General features: G+C 44.9%; 1 protein-coding gene across 1 annotated transcript in view; it reads right to left on the reverse strand.

Annotated features, from left to right (window-relative positions):
• RIPOR2 (RHO family interacting cell polarization regulator 2) overlaps positions 1–17,154 on the reverse strand; it is a 70,255-nt gene that overhangs the window by 30,533 nt on the left and 22,568 nt on the right. Inside the window, 5 exon segments of the mRNA XM_056333381.1 lie at positions 1,788–1,841; positions 2,893–2,916; positions 3,129–3,207; positions 3,865–4,020; positions 5,270–5,396. Of these exon segments, the coding sequence (XP_056189356.1) occupies positions 1,788–1,841; positions 2,893–2,916; positions 3,129–3,207; positions 3,865–4,020; positions 5,270–5,396 (440 nt within the window).

The following is a 17,154-nucleotide window of genomic DNA, read 5'->3' on the forward strand; positions in this document are numbered from 1 at the left end:
TATCTCTGACATCAAACGATTGCCCTGTGCCCCATCATGCTTGTTGCTCAGTACTGGATTTTCACAGCAGAATTTCTCTCTATGAAAGCATCCAGTGCCTTGGCTTCCTTAGTCTACAATTTTGTGTTGCTGCATTAGAAATGAGCCTGATGTGACAATCCAGGCGTATTCCAAATCCCATTTTCCAAGCCTACTTAACCTCTAACAAAAAGTGCTGTTGCTTATTTGTTTGGAATGGGAACGGTCTTCCTGGTGGCTTCAAAGCCTTAGGTTGACTTGGCTTGGATATCCAGTAGCCAAAGCCTCTGACTTAGATCCTTAAAGAAGATAGGGACTGCTTTGCAAAGTGAAAGAGTTCAGCAAAGGCTAACAGAGACACAGGTAGCATTTTGCCATTTCAAAGTTACAAAAAAAGCTTCTTAGGCTTTTTTATAGGAAGTCATATCCACTCCTATTTCTCTTGCAAGTCAGCAAGCTAAAGACAGCTACTATATAAATAGCTGTCAGTCGGTATTTACTTCTGCCACCAGGGTGGTGCATTAGCGCGGGGTTGATGCCCTGCCCCTGCCCGTGTGAGAATGGCCAGGGCACACTCATCTGCCCCCCTAAAAACATGGGGTCTGCTGCTGCACATCCCATTTTGCTCACTTTGCTTCCTCTGCAGAGCAGCGGCAGGCAGAGGGCAGAAGGCATCGCTGTGGCCCTGATTCGGTACTGCTGAAAAAGACCTTCCTTATTATTAGAAACAAAGATCCCTCTTTACCTGCCCAAGCCCGTAAGCTTTACCACAGCACAGCTCGGTTCCTTTTGTCTCTGTTGCTGTGGGTTACAGAAAGTGAACTCATGTACTCAGCAAGCTGAAGCAATACCGACCAACAACACCTCTTGCATTTCGTGTTTTTCAATCCTATTATAAGCCCAGAAACCATTAGCTCTGAGAAGGCTGGAGTGGGAAGTACTTGAATGGAAATGTTCTTTAAGCACTAATTTTGCCATTCATGTTGCCAGCAAGAGGGAAGGTGTTTTGGGGAATGAAATTTCAGTCTATCACCTTATGATTTCTTTTATTTTTTTGGCTCCAAGAGCAAGAGAAGACTGAAATTAAAAGGTTTGGATGGGTTGTCATAATTGGAGCACTTCAAGCTGCGTGAATGTTTTTCAAATGACTCTCAAAAGACATTTAATCCATCAAAAATAATTCATTCGTTTGTCAGGCTCAGAAAAGCAACTAATTGCTAGCAGATATGTTTATAAGTAAGAGAATACATGCCATGGATTTTGTCCAGCTCTAAAATGTATCAGTATAAATCACAAGTACCTCTACTGAATATTCTCACCGATGTAATCAAGTGGATGTGGGCCTCAAACCACGCAGCAGAAGCGTTAGCAGTGAAATCCAGGAATAAATCCAATCTAGCTGCTGCGTACAGTAGAGACAACTGCCAAATTAAATTACTTTCAGATGTAACACTCTTTCTACCTACAGTTTAAAAATAAGCATGCAGTGAGCGAGATTTTTCCCAGCAAGTGTCTGACCCTATGTTCTCTCTGTACCTAAAAGCGGGCAGGAGTGTCTTGGGGCACGGCTGGACCTTGGGGGCTACAAACCCTATGGGAACCCTTTCTTTGGCTCTGACCACCAGCCCATTGCAGTAAAAATACTGAATCTGGGAGAGGCTTCATCAAGGCAGCCTCCCCAGAGTGGAGGAGTAGCAGGAGGCCAAGGGTTTGTTTTCCTAATAACGCAGGAGCAGATGCAGAAGAAAGATGATAGGAGTGCTCATTACCTTGCTAATGTGGAACTCCAGCCTTCTCATGTATCTTTCGACTGCTTTGATTTGCTGCAGGAAAGGAAGAGGCAGAGGGTGAGGCACATTTAAATAAATCAGTAAGACACTGCCACACTAGCTCTGCGAGTCCCCATGAATCTGGGAAACTCCCTAAAACACACAGGGGTTTGTTGCCCATGAATTTGGAATCAGCTCTCCCGCCTTACTACCATTAACTACCATTAACCTGCTGCTGACAATGGAGTCCACTGACTTCTGTACCTAATATATTTTTAAACAAAAAAAGAGTTTTCCTTTCATGGGATTTTCCTAGTTTTTTGAATTCTTCAAAAAGGGGGGGGGGGGGGGGTTGAAGATCAGAGCTTTTTTAGCCCAAAACAGAGTATTTTCAGTGCTTTGAAAACCTGTATTAAAATGTATTTGGTTTAGCATTTCAAAATCCATTCTCTTCCTTAGAAAATTGTTTTTGACAGCAAAACCAAGCTTGGCATTTTGACTGAAAAAAAAGCCAGACTTGCTCTGGAAAAGTTTTGGAAAACTTTTCTTTTCTTTCACTCAAGATTTTCTGCAGGGAAAAATAGTTCCATTTTTTTGTTCCCCAGAACTGGCAGGAGGAGGGATGAGCCAGGGTTTGACCTGGCTCCCACAGACCCCGCTGGCATGCCCCTGCCAGCCCCTCACCGCCTGGAGCTGGCAGGGTGATGTTCCACAAGGCGATGGATGTAACGGCTGGCAGCTGAAAGGTATAGGAGGTCTCACCCCTCCGCCTCTCTCCTCCCCGGCAGGGGTCTGTCTCCTCCCCTGTGCCTGTCCCAGGGCCAGCGTGCCTCCACAGGCCCGGGGAAAGGGCTGATGGGGTAAGTGTGATGCTGAGTTAGTAAGCACAGCTGGCTGGCGGGGGTGCCGGGCAATACCACAGCCCCCGGGAAGAAGAGGGGAGTGGGAATTCTTCCTTTGCAAGGGCAAATTGTCAGTAGCCTCTCCCTCAACAGTGTTGGCCTGGCTAGTAGATCTGGCTGAGAGTGGTTTCCCATGCCAGCTACGTACACCATATGGATACTAATGCTCCCTAGCAAAAGCAGTGTCAAAGGGAGTAACGTACCTTATCTAAATCGTACAGGACTCCCTGCAAGAGAAAACAAGAAACTGTGATTAATTTTGCAACATAACAGCACGAAGAGAAAATAATGTTTGTCAATCAATAGAAATCACCAACAAGACCAGGGCTGGAAGGGAAGAAGAGCATCAGCACAAACCCCCTGTATCCCTCTCCCACCCTGCAGCTGCTCCAGTACCTCAAAAAGGTTACTGTGCACGATGAAAAAGCGTGACACGTACCAGGCGTGAGTTTCTTTTCATGTCTTTTAACTGAGTAGTCAACTTGTCCAGCTCTGTCTGGTGAACTTCCAGATACTCACTGTAAACACAAACCAGAGAAGGGATGCCTGAGCTCTGCAGCACATACTGAGCTGGCTGCTGACCATCCTAAAAGAAAATCTGCCCAACAAACGGCTTTCCTCACTGGATGCATTCTCGGGCAAAAACTCGTTTATGTCGATCTGCCCTAAAAGCAGCTCCCTGCTGCCTTTTTGGGAATAAAAAGGAGCCACTTATTTAGCTGTGTATAGGAGCTCCAGGTTCTCCTTACACTGGACAACCAGTGTCAAGTAAGCTAATCTGCTGCTTAGTTTATGGGCTGGTGCCTTCCAGTCGCTGCCAGATGCTGCCCTTGTATCTGGCCCGTAACAGCCCTCTTATCATCTGGGATGTTATCTTAAAGGTGATACAACCCTCTGAGAGGACTCTAGGAAATTCAGAGGGAAAAAAAAATAAAATCTAATGTTGAAATCTAAGCCTTTGGGAGGTTTCCTAGCAATTTGAGTGGAAATGAGATTCTGTTCCCTGTACTCCTGTTTCCCGTACAAATATTTCAGATCTTAAATGCTACAATGCAGGCTCCAAGAGGCATATGCTCCTCTCGTACAATTAAGGATCCCCATTCCTGTGATATGTTTCTCTAGGCTCTAAAATGTCACAGAAAGTTTCAATCAACAAACAGGATAAAGGCTCTTACTCCAAGCCATTCTTCAGGGCTCGATAGACCTCCTCCATCCTTTTCGGCTGGGGCTCTTTGGGCGTGGTGCTGTTCTTATGGCCCAGGTTATGCATTTTCTTCACCTTTGCTTGGGGCTTCTTGAGTGCAGAGGAATTTTCAATAAAGGAGTTACACCTGCAAAATCAACATCAAAGAGGAGGAAATCCCTATAAATCATAATGATCTCAAAGGAGTGTAGCTTGAAGAAATCTTCTGATGTTATCTCTGCTAGCAGAAATGAATCTGCTTCTGTGTCTCCCAGTTAAAGGACTGCATTTGTTTACAGGTTAAGAGGTCTGAGCAGCCTGGGACATGTGCTGTCAGCTTTTGATGTGCCAGTCGCCTTGCCGAGATACAAATGCTGGTTGGAAACACCAGGCTGAGTCTGAGGGTCCTCAGATGTTTCTCTGCCTTACACCATCCCTTCCCTTGCCTCACATTGTGTAGCCACAGCTGTAAAAGGGCTGAGGTATATCCAGGTGCTAAAAGCAAAGGGAAGCCCAGATAATCTTAGAAGTAAAACCTGAGGGCTCCTAAGCAAGATTGGGGCTTGGTTAGGAGAGTGTCTGGAGGACAGCATCATGCTGCTGGTCTTGAGCATGGCCCGTAGGCAGCTTTGTATAGCAAAGGGAGGATAGTTGTGCTGCATATAGATGCCTCTTCGGTGGCTCTCCTGGGGGTAGGTCAGCATCTAACAACCACCGCTGGCTTGCGCTGGCAATGGGAGGCAACCTTTCCTTTGCCTGTCATTCCTCCTCAATTTCTAACCAGTGGTCTGGCACCTGGAGACTTTGAACAAGTTACAATTAATTGTAAAGTAGCCTCTGGGGGCATCAGGGAGTGGATGACTTGCTCAACACAAAGCCCTAAGTCCTGTCTAGCGAACAGGCGGTGCCAGGAAAGGCTCTGCAGCCAAGTTCTGCCCTGTTTCATGGACATGAAGGCTGCCCTGCAAGGGAAACGGGGTTGTTTTGAATTCACAGCAGCAAGGCAAAGAGAAGACTGTCTTTTAGGTAGCAATGGTCTTAAACTGGGGGCGGTGCGAAGTGTATCATTTTCCTGTGCATTTCACATGTTGAAAAGATCACTGCACAAGTTAGTAAATTAAAATGATTCTCTGAAATTCTCTCACAGCTCTGAGGCATGTGAGGAAGCCCTGCATTAATGGGGGAGAAGTAAACAGGCACTTGGTACCTAAGGCAGAGGGTACCAGCTTAGTTATAGAAATGATATATGGAGATATTTTAGCCTAGAAGGCTTTCTTCGGCAAGTCAGAGAGAAGGCAGTAAGTACTCTCTCGCTTCTTCTCCACCTTCACCCCTTAAACCCCAGGGTTCCTTTAGGGCCTGATTTGGAATTTCCCCTTACAGAGCATGGCACTTGCCTGGAGCGTCTCTCCTGAAGCCCGCTGAAGCCAGCGAAGGACTGGCTTCTGATAATCCCATTAGGACCTCCTGGAGAGAATGAGTGTGATCCTATTGACATGATTTCAGGAAGCCTGGAAGATATTCCTGAAAAACAACAGAAAGCAGGTCAGTGACGATGGAGCGTGAGAAGCAGGCAGTGAGGCTGGGGCTGCCTGGTGTCTATCAGTCATGGAAAGGGGTAACTGAACCCCATGAGGGGGCACGAACCCGTTTGTGTTGCCAAATCATCACACCTCAGAGATACAATGGTCCTATCTTAACTTCAAACTTATGGCCCAGGGTCTACTGAAAATGTGCCAGAGACACAGAGAGGCATGGATGTGGGACTAGAAACCAGAAGCTTCAGCGTGAAGCTGCCATGCCTGGCATGTTTCTCCCCCAGCCCTGGTGTCCCCATCTGCTATATCAGGGTGTCCCAGAGATTATTTTGGGATTGTGCAGAGCTCTTAGAGGCTAGTGGAGTGTTGGTTGTGTACGTATCATAAAATAAAGAGTATTCATTCAGCATGGATCAAGTCCTGCAGCTCCCTTTTGATCCTTGCCCATTTCCCCCATGGCTGTTCCCGCCTGGCTGCTGAGAAGGAAGACACAGTGGGTGTACGCACAGCTACGGCATGCCGAGATGAGAGAGGGATGCTCTCTACCATGACAAGAGATGAGTAAACAAGCTTCAGGCACCATATGCTCTGCATTTCATGTGTCTGGGGGGGGGGGGGGGGGGGCGCTTATCACACTGGGAGGAAACCCCTTGCTTTGTATGTGTGCTCATTCCCAATGCCCAGCTCAGCATCTGCACCAAACTAAGCTGATTGCAACCTACCCACAAAGAAATAGCAAACAAATGCCACAGCTGACAGCAACTCCATCAGCTTGCTGCTGCCATGGGGGCAAAGGGGGATGCCTTCCTCTTCCCCTCCTCCTTGATGTACTGTTTTCCTCATCTCCACCCTGACGCTTGCCCTCATCAGACAATGAAGCAGGCTCTTCTGTTCAAATTTTCAGATTTGTGCTGGTCTGGTGAGATGAATGGCCTCACTGAGCTGTCTGAGGAATGCCACAGCCAGCTGAGGCCAGGCAGCAGGGCAGGGAGTGGGAGAAGGGGGATGCTAAGGAAGAGGGCACTGGTCAGTGGGTGCTGCCAGGGACCAGCTCCCCCATCCCGCAGCGTCCATCCTTTCACCACCTCCTTCCTTCCTGGGGTGTTAGCATGGCTGCTAACACTGTTGTGCTGTGAAATGGATTGAGAAACTAGGCCAGCTAAAAAGTAATGTGACAAAAAGTGAAAAAGAGATTTTTTTGGTAGTATTTTCCCCCATTTATTTTAAAAGCTGGACCCAGCACGCCCCATGCCCCATACCCCCATGTCATTTCACTCCAACAGCTGGGCTGAGGGGTGAGTTGGGTGCCAAGGCGGGATGGCGTGGCAGGGGCTGGAGCTGCCTGCAGGTGATGGAGCTCATGCTCTGTCAAACTGCAACCTATGGGGCCGAGGGGGTGACAGCCAGCGCAAACCACCCTCTCATCCCCATAGACAGGGAATGATCACAAGTGTCCAAAAAAGGAGCCACTTGTGAAGGCCACAAATTTGCAATGTAAACCTTCACAATAAAATATATTTATTAAAGATAAGCACCAGAGCTAGGTGGTGCCTGCATGGCAAACACTCACTGGAGAAAACAAATATGTGGGGAAACATTGTGTGCCGTCCAGTTGTATTTTATTTGTAGTGCTAAGCTGGGCAAATACTCTTTGAGGTGGTGGTATGTGCCATGGCGAGCTACTGCTTCTCCATGGAGAGGACTGCATTGCCCGAGGAGCTGCTTTGTCAGGAATATTTCTGCAGGAGCTCTTCCAGAAATACTTCTTCCAGTCCCAGCATTGCCAGCACTACTGGCAATGTGAAGTTTTCTCTATTGCACAACCAAACCAGCACAGATCTCTCTGTTTCAGAAGTGAGAGCTGCCCCTTGAGACAGGGCAGCCCTCAGAGATACCACCCGGGATGCAGTTAAGGCCAGTTTTCTCCTCTGCTGTGGGCAACAGGTAAGGTGCTCCACTGTCCGTGTCCCTGCTGAGCCCAGGTGCATCGTGTCCAGCTCAGGGCTGAGCCAGTTTAACCAAGCAAGGATAAACCCCTGGGACAGAGATGCTGATCTTGGGCTGGTCAGGGCCATAAGCACCTGTGCTGGGCAGAAACCCATGGCCAGGAGAGGCAGGGAAAGGGAGAGGGTGGGAGCAGGGGGATCGGGATCAGCTGCTCCTTGCAGGGTCAGGAGAAACTGCAGTGAGGATGATCTTTGGCTAACTTATACAGGGATAAACAGGCTCCAGGCACAGCTGGAGATATTTGAGTCTTTGGTCAATGAAAGTCCCAATTTGGCACTATACTCGCACCTAGCTCCTTAAGGCTCTCATCACACTTCTGCAGGGCTGAGCGCTGCTCAGGTTTGCTGGTACCCAGCACTTGGTAGAAGCCACTTTGCAGCTGCCAGGGTCAAACCTCAAATCTCTGTAGATGCTACAGCATCCACCCACGCCAGCTGATATCTGATGGTTCAAACCTCACTGAGAACCAGCTCCTGAGAGACAAAGCACAAACCACCCAACTGCTATCAGGGGTCTGCATGGTTAAGTTCCCTTTGGTTTTGCAAATAACCTTAAGACAGGCTGCATGCTGTATGCTCCCATTTGCATATGAGATTAGCATTAAAAGTTGGGTCCAGAGTGCCAAGGAGCAGAAGATCCCTTACAAGTGTTCACCACTTGCATCATTTGACAGGATGATTAACACACCCCCTGACAGCATCTGGAGACCTAGGAGGGTAGAAGACAAACAACGCTGACAGTCAGAGGAGACTAACTGCGTAAACATCAGCCATTCCTCAAAAAATGAGAGGAATAAAACCAAACTTGAAGCTGAGTGCTAATCATGACCACATTGGCTATAAAAATGTGATTACTTTAGATTCAAAACTCTTGTCAAAATGCTAGCATCTTTCACACAGTGAGTATTTTCTGCATTAATGTGAATGAAGGATGAATGGGTTTCTCTGTGAACAAAATGTTTGTGTCCACCTGTGACAGCGTGCAGACACACTGGAAGTATTTCTGTTTTCTTCTCCTTTGGGGAAATTAAAAAAATTAAGATATTTGGAAAAGGAATTTACTGATTTATTTTCTTTATTTTGCTCAAGCTCTCAGATAGCTTTGCAATGCTTTAGTAGCTCACACTTTCCTCAAGATACCAGAAGGAAATGTGGAAGAAGTGCAGTTGAAATGCAAATTGAAGACCTGCTTTGAGCTACTTTTGCTTTACTTTTGCATAAAATGGTCAAAACTCAGAGCCCAGATAGGCTTGTGCTCTCTATCTATATTATAATCTTGCTGATTAATGTATGTTTAATTTCTGTACAGAAGAAAACTGTGATAAAAGGAGGTAACAGAGTCAGAACTGATGAAATCTCCCAGTTCTGTTCAGTTACTTTTCAATTTTTCAGATTAGAGGTTGACTCTACTGTACAAACACAATCTGTTCCTAAGATTTAAACTTGTGTTGCTGACATCTCAGATACTTCCAACTGACCTCACAAAATCACACCGACTCTGCCTAGCAGCAGCAGCCCCTTAGCCCAGATTCACATCAACAGTGGCTGCATACAGGCACATCAATGGATTATTTAAGATACCTACATCTAGCAACTATACTTTGAGTGATGAGTATTTGCTACGTTGTTGTAATATACTTTGTAGAGGGGGATTTGTTTTCCCGCATCTTAAACCATTCACAGGCCTCTGCTATCAACTAAATAAACCTACTGCTGAATTTAATAATACAGTTGTATTCTGATTATACATACAGATGTAGTCACTAGTATAATTTCACTAAGGCTCAGCCCACAAGGACTTACCCAGATCTCTTGCTGACCTGACTGACATCCCTACGGATGAACACCACTAAGGGGATTTTGGTGCTATTCCAATGTAGCAATCAAGTTTCTAAGTCTGCGTTTAGTAGTTATGTGGTATAATACTACTGTCTTCTAGATACAGTATAAATTTTGCTCTCAATATAAAGCATATTGCACATCTAAAATGGTATTAAATGTGTTTGAGATTGGAGTGATCCACCTCAGCAGTGGATGCAATGAGCATGCTTACTTTTTTTAATCTGCATAGCTAATGAACCACTGATGTTTCATTTTCAAAAGTCACCAGTCTGCTTACGGCTAATATAAGCATGTGCTGTGTAGAAGCATAATTGATATAATTAGTACTGCCTGTGCTAAGTGCATGGCAGTTGAATGATGAGCCCATCAGTAAGTGAGGGATAAAGTGAAATACTATCAGTACTCTTTCCCTGCCCTATTCACTGACAGCTTGTAGCAGGGAATGGCAGATAACTGATGATGTCTCTGTCCCTGGGGAAATAAAAGCCCCCTCTCTCAGCTCTTCTTTCAGTCTGGAAACGGGAAAACAGCTGAGCCTGAGCTAATGAGAGGGGAAGGGACCATTGAGCCCATCACGCTCACAGGGCTGGCCTCTCTTCATCACCCTCAGCATGGACTTCCACCTCCCATAATGTCAAAATATTTGATAAACAGCATGGACTTCAGTCCAAGTTAAGAGGGGTGAAATTCAGTCAGAATCACGTTTGCTAAACCTAGACTGACTTTTGCACAGTCCTTTTCTGTTTGCTTTTTCCCCATGACCAATCTGGAGATGATATTTTTTGTTCACCGCATGACAAGGGGAAGCTGGTTTTGCTACATGCGCTAGCGACCGTAAAGCTGCAATAAATATAACAGTAGTGATGGTGGCCTTGATTCCTCCTGTTCTCTCCTTGTAGTAGCTACGGTTATGGCTCTGGGTCTAGGCTTTGCTGTAGGGTGTTAGGGAGCTGTCTGCAGCTGGGAGTTCATGGAGTAGAGGCTTTGAGGACACTTGGGATTATGGATAATGCTTGATTAAATGGGAATGTGGAGTAGGACTCAATGTCTGAAAGAAATCTTGATAATCCTTTGTTCCTGTATTACATTTTCGTGCGACACACATTTCAAGGTCCATTCTGGATCTAAGGAGCTGCGGTCCCTACAGTGAGATGGTTTGTATGTTGTTCCTTCTGCTGATCTGTGGTCTGTAGGCTGTCCATTAAAAACTGATGATAATTATTTAGGTTAAGGTAAGCTGAGGGAGTCCACTAAACAGATGCAAGTGCCTGGCTACTGAAGTCAAGTGATCCTGGTTTGCATGCTAGGAACACTTCTTACTTGTAAAGCTGGGGTGTGTCTAACAAATGAACCAGTATCTTCTTGAACAATGAAAGAAAAGAATACATTCCTCTCTCATCTATGTCAAGGTCTATGTTCTGCTTATCAGACTAGCTGACCAGCTTACAAAGGTAAGAGCTTGTAATTGCAGTAAGATCACATTTAGGAGTGTGCATCTACAAAAGAATAAATCCAGCAAGGGAAGAAACTGATTGTGCCCTAGAAGTCATGTCCTTCTCCCAGCCAGCCAATTCTTTCTGCTTTTTACTTACTCGTAAATCCAAAGAGCACAACTCAATCCTAGACCTATACAGGCTCAGTTCAATGCTAAGCTCATTCAGTACACCTTCAGCTGGTGTCGCTTGCTTTTGTAGCCTTAAGTCTAGTCATTTCTAATACTTATTTTCCAACTGCTTTCTTCTGACTTAATTGAATCACCCTGGCAATACGAAGCCAGCATGGCCAGTAGCCCAAATAACCACCTGGAATTTATGGTTTCCATGTTCCCTAGACTCCTAGAAGGCACAGAGGTATGCATCTTGGATGAAAATGCGGACATTCTTGTGGATGGTTTTCTAATATAAAAATTTGACAATAATATATGGGTAGGAGTGCTCAGGAGCATTATAAAAACTTTCACAAGAGATGTAATTATTGCACAAGGTTTTTACACTTTCAGGACAAAAGCTCTTAGGCATTAGTGCACAGGCTTATAATTCCTGGATGTGTCAGGAGTATTTCTGTGGGATGGGATCTCCTGGAAGCACCCGTAAAAGACTATCTTCCATTGGCCATTGGATTACATGAATTATGACTTTCATGGCACGTTTTATGCTCCCAGTGATTGGGCTGGTCCTTCCTCACGCAGGGTAGCACTTGCCAGAGTTGTACAGACATGTGAGCTCCATCTGAAGAACTATTCTTGGTTGCCAGAACATAATCATGTGCATTTGTTCCATCAAAGTCCAAGGCTATGAGATATTCCTAAATAGCAGCATATGGCTATACTGACAAGCACACTTCCCAAGCCTTCATCAGCCAGTGAAAGGCCAACAGATCTGTGAGCTTCAAACGTTAATTTTAGCGTACAGAAAGAGAGCGACGTGGGCTTACCAGCATGGCTACCGAGAGTAGTAACGCACAGAGAAGGAGCTGCAGCAGAGATGGCTCCCTATCCTTCAAATGGGAGATTTGGGAGCACCCAGGTCCCATTGGTAGCCATGTATTCCTGCCCCAGCACAGGGAGGCAAACTTCTGCCCTATCTCTTCCAGCAGCAAGAATCCCATTTTAACCCACTGCAGCTCACTGGCTGGCTGGGATGGGTCTCTTCCCCAGCCATGGACATCCAAGCCTCACCACCAACTGTCCAGCAGGATCTCTCTGAAGGTTTGTTCTCCCTTTTTGCTGGTGGATTTATCTGCATCAGTAACACCTGCAGTGATTCTTTCTTTTATTAGTTGTTTTCCAATACCTTCAGTTTGGGTGGATTCAGTTTTTACAATGCACAAAGAAGTATTTACGCAACTCATGCATCTTTTATCACTCTACTTAAGCCCATAGCTGGGAGCTTTACTTTGTCATGCAGAAATCCCTGTGAGTGAGCACAAGGCACAGTTACCTGTTTCTAATAAACGAAAATGTTAGCTTTGGGTATTTTGGTACCAAATTTTAGCTTTTGTTTCAAATAATATTATTCCCAAGACTTGATACTAATAGCAAGACTTGTACTTTATGGTCTCATTTCCGTAAAAACATATTTTATGTTGTATGTAAGGACATTTTCAACTTAAATGCTACAGTATTTGCTAGCTCATCACTAGACACCCTGAGCAGAAACACAAATTGTCTGCCATCTGGAATAGCTCATGCTGTTTGTTCTGTTCCTCCTACCCAAACTGGATGAAGTACATAAAGCAAAAAGCAATAGTAACAGTAAGAAAAAAGCTAAAAATCCAGGTCAATAGCAAAAAAAAAAAAAAAAAAAGGTAAAGAATATGTAGCTGTAAATGTATAGGACCTGATGCCTGATACTCCCACTGCAATATAGCTCCATAAATTCAGGAAGCATCGGTTGCCTTTCACACCAGCCTAGGTGCCAAAGTCAGCGTGGGGACTTTTAACTTCATATTTTATTTTTACTGTAAGCCATGCCTTTGGCTAACTCTTGTCACCCCACTAGCACAGAAATAATGACTGGTGGTGGCTAAGGTAAAAGCAGCACCCCAGAAGTCTTGCACCACAGTTAGCTTTCTTCCTGCCTCTTTTGTAGCTACCCTTTCACCAGAGCTCTGGGTACATGCTCCGTTTCCTCTGCCGGTGAGCCACGAACGGCCCTTCCAGCTGCTTAACCTCCCCTCAGAGAAGCCCCTACAGCATCACTCCGTACCCTCGGTAGAGCACATGCCAAAAAGATAAGGAGAGGGAAACGCGAGTGATTTCACTGTCATAAACTTGAGGAAAATACATTTGATCCTAAATGGCTCCTGCACGTGACAGATGGGTTCGTGGTAGCTGACCTCCTTTTTTTCCAGTTCCAACATTTGTTTTGCGCTGGCAGCTGGAAAGAGCGTGCGCACGAGCCTGTGCAGTGCCCTCCCCAACGCCATTCCCTTACCACGCTAGAAACACAGAGCAATCATATTCAGCTGGCATCAGTGTAGATAAGGAAGATTTGGTCTGTTACAGTATGTATTAGTGTGGCTGAGGGATCAGAATCTGGCTGTCTAATTAGATTTGACGTTCATTCATTTCAAACCCACCCTGGTATGCAGAATTATCTTTGATTAGAAGTCAACTCCAATTCTACTCATCACTGATTATTCTTTATGTAAATTAAAGATTTAATTAAAAACAAAGCCCCCCTGCCATTCAAGTGCCAACAAATAATCTACAGAAAGATAATTTCTGCAAAACAACTGAGAACGATCTTCCCGTGCTTTAAACCCGCTTCCACCAAATCCGTAAACAGTGGTTCAGTGCAAGTGACCTGCACGCGTAGTGGATTGCACTGTCATTTCGGCAGTGCTATGTAGTAGTAAAGGTGGAGAGCTTGGTGCTACTCTGTTATGTATCCCTATATTAGGAGATCAACTACAAGGAGCGATCTTGTGAGAAGTAGTAAGACTAACAGGATGCAAAACAGGCTGTGGGAATTAGTCTGTCTAGCAGCAGCCAGCCTGACTACTTCTCTGCCTCTTTTGGCATATGCTGCTGAACACTGCCCGGCTGACCACATGCGATGGAAGGAATTGCAATTTCTCAGCTCAGATCATACAAAGCAATCAACCTACTCTGCACTTTTGCAAGCATTAGCAGCAGGGGAGGCCTAGGAAACCATGGGTGGTGCTGGTGGTTTCCCTTGTCCCTTACCGACTAACAGGGACATTTGGACGAGTCCATGAGTAAGACCTGAGAACAGGTCGGGTAAATCCTCCCTGATGTCAATAGATGCAACTCTAGTCGGAGTATTTTGGCAAAATCCATGATGACTCTGAGCAGTGACCTAAATTTGTATGTCAAGTGTAAGCAGTAGAGTGGCTTCGCTTTCTCAGACTGTAAGTGATGAACATAAAAACCTTCTCACTGGCAGGAGAGAAAAGCAGCGATCCAGCAGTGTTTAATATAAAATCATCCTTAAGAGTGCTCTTTCTTTTATTACTTTGCACCAATATTTCTGCTGTTTACAACCCTCATTTAATGCAGATGGCAGCAGCATAGGCAAGGACAGCAAGCTTAGGATACTACCTCTTTGCAACTGCTGGAAAGTAAACGCATCAAGTAAACTTGTGTAGGTTGGTTTAGATAACCAGCGGGCTGCTCCAGAGGTTATTTGTTTCTCTTCAGCCAAGAGAGACAAACTTTAGCTGTACTTGGTATCCACTCCAGGTATGCTCTAATATAAGCATGAGTGAGCTAAATTAAACAAATAAAACAGGCTTTTCATCCCTGAAGGGAAAGTAAAACATCGTTGTTGTCAAACCCTTTCAGTCTCTAATGAGATACAAATGCTTTGCTGCTCCTCTTTAAATACTTGGGATTAGGGTGACTTAAAACGCCTTGGATATTTATATGATCTTTCTATTTTGAGGGGTGTATTAATGGCACATAGCTCACTAAAATCTAGTTGAAGATACATCACTACATGTTTTAGGACAGAAGATCTTTAAAGCTGGATGTTCTTGTCCATATACGAGCATTGTAGCAATGGATTTATTTAATCTTTTTGACACCTCACAAGTGTGGCCATTTCAAGAGCATTGCCATAAAAGTCCTGTGTTACTTCACTTATATTTGGCTATAGCATGTGTCTGAAGCTCTTTTCTAGTACATCACTGTACAGCACTGTTCATGCTCAATCAAGAGAGGCTGTGCGCTCTGATATAACTCTTGTCTCTTGGCTTCGGTTCATTTAAATCCAAACCTTGAAACTTGTGCTAGAGAAGATCTTTCATACATGAGTTTTACAACTTTTATTTAAAGCTGTGGCAGAGGTTATTCTTCTTCTAGCTGAAGTATTTTCATCTTTAAAAACTCTTAAAGGTATAGGAGACAGCAGTGCATATCTAACACCACCAAACAGCCTAAACTTCCCCCGAACCACCACCATCTTCTCTAGCCAGGATCATTAAAGGACCCTGACATTCAAGATCAGGTGGACGAGGCTCTGAGCAACCTGATCTAGTTGAAGACGTCCCTGCTCATTGCAGGGGGGTTGGACTGGATGAACTTTAAAGGTCCCTTCCAACACAAACCATTCTATGATTCTGTGATTCTCCGTATAGAAAAGCTGTTCCCTCTGGAATCTGCAAGGGCTTTCTGCTCCTTGGGGCAAAGGAGGTTACACTGAGCAACTGCTGGCACAGATCTGGCTTCATCCAGTTAGCGCTCTCCCACACAGCTACTGGGCATGGTTTGGGAAGCAGCATGGGCCAAGGACTATTCCCAAAGCAGTCTTCACATTCTTCATTCTTTTGGAGGACAAGGGGGTTTAATGCACAGATACAAGCTGGTCTGTGACTGTTGTCATTAATGCCTGAGAACAATCCCAAATTCCCATCATTTACTGTCACGGACACAGCCAATGCAACCTGAAGAAACCCTTAAATGTATGGGAAGTAGATTTAGCCAGGTTAAATTGGTAAATTTAATCTGTAGTGGACATTAAAAAAAGAAATCTTGAGTTTAAAACGTCATATGCTCCAGCCATGCTACAGGATTAGTTACCACTTGAGTCTTTTAGACACAGAGACACTATGGATAAACCCACTGTGGATTGAACAGATCTGACAGCGTGTGTTGTCACTGAACTACAAGGTAATTATCTTGCATAACCTTCCATTGCACAAATTAAGGCAGCACGCATCTCAGCACAGCCCTGCTTTTCCACAGTCTGCCATTTAAAGGAAAAGCCCATCAGGGCCATCACAGGTTAATGACAAGCTTATAGGAATGACCCTGTAGCTTGTCCTCTGCTGCCCTCCCACTCTTTTCTCCTTTCCTTCTCTGTTGAGATTTCTGCATTTTCCAATTCACATCATAGTAATGGACCATCATTCTGGGTATAGGAAAAGGAGGATATAATGATTTTATGTGATGGAAAACTATTTTGTACTTCTGCCAATGGAAGCAATTGTCTTCCTCACCTGGTCGCAGCACAACATGCCCGTGAGAAATACAGTGGCTGGAGAAATCATGCATACAGCATTCAGTGTATGCCTACATAGGAGCTGTTACACTGGATCTACCAGTGCTGCCTTCTCTACCAGGAAGAAGGAGGATTATTTTCTTTTTAAGGGTAGAGCCAGGAAAGAATGGGAAAAAAAGCAACTCCTTGCTGGATAATTGCAGATGAAAAGCCACCTAACCTTCAAGGAGCTGCTGCTTTCAGCGTAGGGCAGGGAAGTCAAATATATTGCCAGCGTTTCCAGTGAAGCACCTGCGTGCATGGAAACAAGGCTCTGTGGTCCAGCTGCCATCTAGGGAGCTGATGGCAACATCTCCCTCTGATTTCAAAGAAAGCAAAACCATAGAATATGCAGGCAGAATTTTAAGCTGATTATTCTCCAGCCTCAGCTAAAGTCTTAGCATTTTTAATATGGCTTCAGTTTGGTTTTGTGTAGCATAGACATCTTAGCATTTCCAGCTCTTGGCTGTATTAATGTGAACATATAATAAACTAAAGGTTTACCTCTGTTTACTTCAGCGACCGTCTATTCTTATTCATAAGATTTTGTGTAGGTCTAAATAGACGTGGCCTGAGCGTGTTACACGGAATTCAGGAAAAAGCCTTATGGTTCAAAAAGCACATCATAGCCAATTGCTTCCTACCCCACAATGATCTCTGTGTGAAAACCCAGAACTAACAAAATGGTGTTTTGCGGATGTACTGAACAAGACAAGGAAAGGGCAGTCAGTCATGCAGGACTTGATACATTATACACTTAATTGAGCAGTGGCATTTTTTCAACAGCATCACCACCCACAGACATGCTTGTATGGTTGGGAAAGTGCAGAGGGATAGCTGTTGCTACCACAATCCAGGGATACTTGCAGGGAGGAGTGGAGAAAAAGGTGTC

Source organism: Falco biarmicus, chromosome 3 (genome assembly GCF_023638135.1).
Source record: "Falco biarmicus isolate bFalBia1 chromosome 3, bFalBia1.pri, whole genome shotgun sequence".
NCBI classification, from domain to species: Eukaryota; Metazoa; Chordata; class Aves; order Falconiformes; family Falconidae; genus Falco; species Falco biarmicus.